The 6,000-nt window shown below is 38.8% G+C and overlaps 1 protein-coding gene across 7 annotated transcripts in view; it reads right to left on the bottom strand.

The window, feature by feature from the left end:
* Nucleotides 1–710: 710 nt before the first annotated feature.
* LOC117210301 (gastrula zinc finger protein 5-1-like) overlaps nt 711–6,000 on the bottom strand; it is a 24,064-nt gene continuing 18,774 nt past the window's right edge. For all 7 annotated transcript variants that reach the window (XM_033453197.1, XM_033453198.1, XM_033453199.1 and 4 more), the window contains 2 exons: nt 5,511–5,751; nt 711–4,364 (listed from right to left, as the gene is read on the bottom strand). In XM_033453197.1, the coding sequence (XP_033309088.1) occupies nt 4,119–4,364; nt 5,511–5,751 (487 nt within the window). In that variant the 3' untranslated portion in view covers nt 711–4,118. The remainder of the gene's footprint in view (nt 4,365–5,510; nt 5,752–6,000) is intronic.

Below are 6,000 nucleotides of genomic sequence, written 5' to 3'. Positions count from 1 at the left end.
AAAGACCTTTTTGCTATATCGTACGTATTATGCACCGCCGTATACTCAAATACAGAATGCCAATGAATCGCGTTACACGTTCGGCTCGAGGAGGCTCTACGTCCGTTTCGCGAAAGGCAATCCGTTCACAAAGCGATAAAGTGACAAAGTTATTTCTCGTTTGTCTCTTCCTCTTTTGTTTTCTTCTTCTTCTTCTTCTTCTTCTTGTTCTCTCGTCGTTTCGAAATGATCTACGTCCGAGACGTTTCACATGGACCATGGGACCAAGTCGTTCTATAACGATGCTTATGCGAATAAAAGGAAAGGATCGTATCGGTTGCTCGTTCCCGCGACGTATCTTAAAAGCTATGAAAATTATTCTAAACGCGGCCTCGTAGAACGATCAACATCTAAAATGGAATAATCAATCGAGCGGTTATCAAAAATAGAATTATCATTATAAATACAATACGCAACGCACCGATATACCAACGATCAACAATCGTCGTTCCGCGATATCCGTTCCGACCGGAAGCTGCTATCGTGGCACGACCGTGTACCAAAAATACTATTATCACGCGTAGGGCAGAGCATCGCATCCGCGTGCATGCACGAAAGTTCGAAAAAAAAAAGAAAAAAAACGAAAGAAACGACGGATCTTCCTTAGCTCTATCTCTTCGGTTCCCTCTCTTTCTCTTTCTCTCTTTCTTTTTTTTTTTTTTTTTTTAATCTTTTTGTCTTTTCGTACGACCAAGGGAGCCACGTTGCACACGTGCGTCATAATTATTACGTGTAAAATCATACTACGCTTTTATAAAAGATATGGCGAACTCGCCGCGCACGCCGTTGGAATAAACGTCTCACAAATATAAAGTATCGTTTCGAATGTAATATACGTATATCAAAAAGCAAGAAAGTATTGTATACTGTACACGTAACACACGTATCATAGTAGGCGGAGAAAATGTGTACAGGCTCTAGGTGACGTTGATGATTCTTCTTACGATCGATCCAATTCTACGAGCATCGTTTACATTTTCAAACTTATCAATTGGAACGTGTACGAGAAAATTGGAATTTCAGCTCGCGCGTTAAACCAACCAGAGTGTCGCGACTACATCGTAGAAATTAAAATTATCAACGGGAACGTTGTTTTACTCGAAATAAAGATCGACAAATTCTAACGAAGTTTCCTCGTATACGAAAATTCCAATTATAATTTGTCATACATATAAATTATTAAAATATCTTATTATAGTCAGAGGATTAAAGTCGTAGCTAAAAAACGATCGAAGTGATCGTACTCGGTCTTTGATTTGCACGTTCAAGATAATTCCAAACTACGTAATGCCAATTCTTTATTGAGAAATTCGAACAAATGGAGCTAATTATTTTAAGCAACGATACAAGCAACTTTCGAAATGCTACGTGGTTCGTGGAAATGATTTCGAACGTTCGTTCGAGCTTATCAACGACTTAAAATTCTCACAGTGGAAATCGTTCGATGCTCGTCCCTTTTATCGATTCGATCGATCGTAATAATTTTTCTCCGCCGTAATTCAGTCGCTTCTTATTCGTTCTTTTCTTATTTTGCGAAACGCAAAATATGGCCGTCTCGGACGAGAAAAAATGTAGCGTACTAATCGCAGCCATAACGTTGCGCATCGAGGAGCATAGATCCTCTTCCCGTGCCTTGTTATCTTCCCCCCCATAAAAACCGTTATCGACTAGAACGTAGTTATGATACATTAAAAATTGACACACATTTATGTTATATGTATATTGGGCTTCGCCTTATCGCCTCCCCCTTTTCTCTGCTTTTTTCTTTCTCGCAGAAAATGCACGACAGACAAATCGAATCGTTTCATTTCGGGGACGGTGTTCGATCCTAAAGAGAGAAAAAATTTGCAATATTTTAATAATAATTTCCATAGGCGTCAAGTGAGGACAGAGTAAAACCGATGTTCCCTCTCGGGAGAACGTCGGTGAATTTGCTTATTACAGACGACAATCGTTTAATAGTTTGCATTTCGAACTACTATAGCTTTCGACTTAAGAGTTATACTTGAGACACATAAGAAGTTTGCTTGCGTATTGTAGTTTCGTTGGAAAGTCCTGCACTCTGTGCTCGATGCACACGCTTGTACGATTCCTTAGCTATTTTTTTTTCCTTTTATCTAACACGTGAGAAAAAGTTAAACAACGCTGTTGTTGCATATTTTTTCTTCGTTTTTTGCTTTTTTCTCTTTTTACCTAAGTTATTTAAAGCGAACGTATATTATATCATCGACCGCCAACAGAAGACTTTCACGTCACTTATCGTTATCTATATGAAAAATTCGATAAAATTTACCACGGACTGCTCTTTCCTCAATTAACGAACACACCGTATACACGCTATTACATAGTAACGTATCGTTGCGATCTCCATTACCCCGTAAGAATAGTACCGCGTTCGTGTTATGCTAAACAGTAATAATAGCATGTGTAATAATAATACGTAATAATAAGAATAACAATGTATATCATTGTCAATGATACCGTCAACGATCGTAATTAGACGGCTGGACAATTATAATTATAGTTGAAGCTTAAATATGGAAGGACGCGACGGTAAAATCATCTTCGCAAAATAGCACCTTTCCTACAGACCAGAGATTTCCTATTACGTAAATAAGTGTTATCGATACGTTTAATTCCTGTAACAAATTTAATTCGCTGAATTACACGTTCGAGTACGAGGACTATAGGCGAGCAAGATGATAAGTAGCATTTCCTACTCTTTGCAAGAGAACAGTTTTAAAAAGAAGTCGGTTTCCATTCTCTTCGAAATTTGTCTATATCATATTAAAATATCGCTTGTCTCGATACTTATATCTTTCACAAAACTTCACCGACTTATTAGTTCGTTTTAAAAAACTCACATCTTTGAACCTAACTGCTTGTTTTCATTCTCAGCTATGGCACGTTAAAATTCTTCCGTTCGACACAGATATGAAAGATCATAAAATGACGTGAAAATTAGAAAATCAACAAAGGGTACGCTTATCGTGTCCCTCGCCTATGATCTTCGCACGAAATTCGTCCAATTACATATAAAGTTGGTTTTCGCTAAATTTACGTGTTTCTTTCTTTTCGAATTTTACCTAATCGTTTATCTAATCGTTAATCGATTAATCGTAAGACTTATCGATCTGTAATATCTGAGAATCTCTCGGCCATCAGGACAGCAGTCTTAATAATCGCTGATTCAAGTACATTTAAATCACGGCGTAAAGGGAAACAAAGGACGAATATCACACCGTGAAAGCATCTACTTCAGTCTTCCTCTATAATCCAGTCTACGACTCTAGCACCATTGCGCAGCTTTAGTTTCGTTCATCAACGTTCTGATCAACGAACAGACTTTGATAATTAAATCAGCTAATAATAAGATCACGTTAGAATTCAAAGACTAGATTGAATTATCGACGTTCGCATGCAATTCTCTACATAATTCCTACGTACTAAGGGCAAGGTCGATCGTGATTAGCCAGAAGTTGCACACACTCTCCTTAGTTGAGTCTTTATTATTATTACTCGTATACTTCTTATTATAGTCTATTATCAGGATCGTAGGCATATAATTCGTATAGCGGAGCTAAAAACCGAGTTGCAATCCTTTCGAAATTACTGTTACAACTTCTGACTATTTTCACCGTCGCTAGTCTCGCTTGAAATTCATAATCTCGCGTATTTAAAGCTCCTTGTACGCGTAATTTCCTCTATCGTTCGCTTTCGCCTAAATTTAACTAAATTTCAAAAATAAATCTAAATTAATTCCACGCTTTGCCGATCATCCAATTTCGTTAAATTATACATTCCAAGGCTATCTATCCTCCTTTTATGTACCTTTAGGATAGTGTATCGATGCTAATAATTTTACAACATCTTCAAAACGATCAAACACGCCGATTTTCCAAGCAGCTCGTACAGCGATGACACGATCTTCGTTGCCGATGTAAAATCTCCTCCGCGATTCTAAAATCTATAAGTCGCAGTATTGACAAAGTTAGGACGTGTAAAACAACGACGAACCGCTCGATCCCCGGCCACAACTTCCACGTTCCTCTTCAAGCTTCCTGCCGCGTGTTGCTTCGCTAGTTCGTGGATTCCGAGTTGGACGACGGCGAGGATTCCGGGCTCTGCACCAGAGGACTGTCCCTTCCGATGACAGTGGGTGTCAACAGCATACCGCGTGGACTGAACGTGTCGCAATATAAATTCTCCTTCTTGTGCACTCGTCTAACGTGGCTACGCAGATTGTCACGGCGTGCACTTCGGTACGCACAGTGTGGACAGAGGTGTGGCTTCTCGCCCGTGTGCATTCGTCGGTGTTGGATGAGCTGATCAAAGACAGAAGATCATTGTTCTCGAGTTTACGAATAGAGAATAGACGAGTTAAACGAAGCCGAATGGGCGTACGAACGATTATAGGAACAAGTAACAAGAGGCAGGACAAATTAAGATCATACGGTGTATTTGTGGTAGAAAGTATTTGCATATATCCTTATTCTTCAACGAACCGTTTGTTTTTTTTTTTTTTTTAATCAGACTTTAAATTTCATTTTCATGCTACATATTTCATAACACGTTCTGTTAATAAATCGATATGTGTACATTTAAGAAAATTTCTCGTCTAATTAATTAATATGCAAATGCTGGTCATTTCTGTAGTCACCGTATATGGAAATATCTTTATGAAATAACGTATAATTCGAGGTATATACGTGAAATATATCGTATAGAATTCTAAAACGAACTGATCCGTGTCAATCGATAATGATCGTGCTTTATCTTCTCATAAATGACTTATACATATTAATAAAAGTATAATGTACTCTAATTTACGAACAAATAATTAATATCGTGCAGCGATTCTCTTTGAAACTTTATACGAATATGTAAATCATGTCGACGTATGATAAACAACCTTACACGCGAAATTATAACGAGCTACAATTAATACAGTACGTTTTTCTCGATATTAATATGTATCGAATATTACGTGTAAAAGCAGGCTGTAGCCGAGAATTACGATTCCGTTATGTAACACGATCTCATCGGCTACATTTTATAATACATCGTCACGGCAATAACAGATTGACGTCTCGAAGCCTCGTCGAAGCTTTTCGTTACTACAATGTAACCGTACATGTACGTCGGTCTTAAATATATTCATGGATGAGCGAAAAGTCGTTGGAAAAACTCGTACGTAGATCCGTACGATATACGTATTTACATAGAACGAAACTCTTGATTTACAGGTGAAAGTAGAGCGTATCCCGAGCGTTCTACGAAATTCAAAAGACTAGCACGCGTATCGTAGAATTTACGATCGTGCACGGATTATACGAGCTTTTCACTCAACCAGAATTCCAAACAATCCAAGTTCATTGATTACGCTTGTCGTTGTGTCGTTGCTTCGGAATTCTATGCGCGTCGACGTTCCCAATAACCAAGTTCTCTTTTGTGCCGAGGGAAAATATTACCTTTTTTAACTGTACCGTGCGAAAGATGCAAATGTCGCAGCAAAAGTATCGGTCGTCGCGATGCCTTCTCATGTGTCTGCTCAGATCTACTTCCGACGATCTGTCCGCGCCGCACACAGCGCAGCTCACCCTCGTTTCCGGCGCCGTGCCTTTCGCGTGTGCCCTCAAATGCCTCTGGAACGCTTTCTCGATGGTGCACGCGTACGAGCATAACGAGCACCGATACTCCTCCCTTTCATATCTGCACATTCAAAGGTACAATAAGTCGGAACTACTTAGCTCGTCTGAAAGACAAGTTAAACGCAAACAAATTACACGGTGTCTTTTCAATAAATTTCGTTTCAATTCTATACTCCCAATTCTATGACATAGCCGATTCTATAAGTGTTAACTTGTTATAAATAATTAGCCTCCCTTTCGTATCTGCGCATTCAAAGGTACAATAAGTCGGAACTACTTAGCTCGTCTGAAAGACAAGTTAAACGCAAAC

Source organism: Bombus bifarius, unplaced genomic scaffold (genome assembly GCF_011952205.1).
Source record: "Bombus bifarius isolate JDL3187 unplaced genomic scaffold, Bbif_JDL3187 scf7180000008199, whole genome shotgun sequence".
NCBI classification, from domain to species: Eukaryota; Metazoa; Arthropoda; class Insecta; order Hymenoptera; family Apidae; genus Bombus; species Bombus bifarius.
Note: the sequence above shows the minus strand (reverse complement) of the source record. Positions and strands in the feature narration are given on the sequence as shown.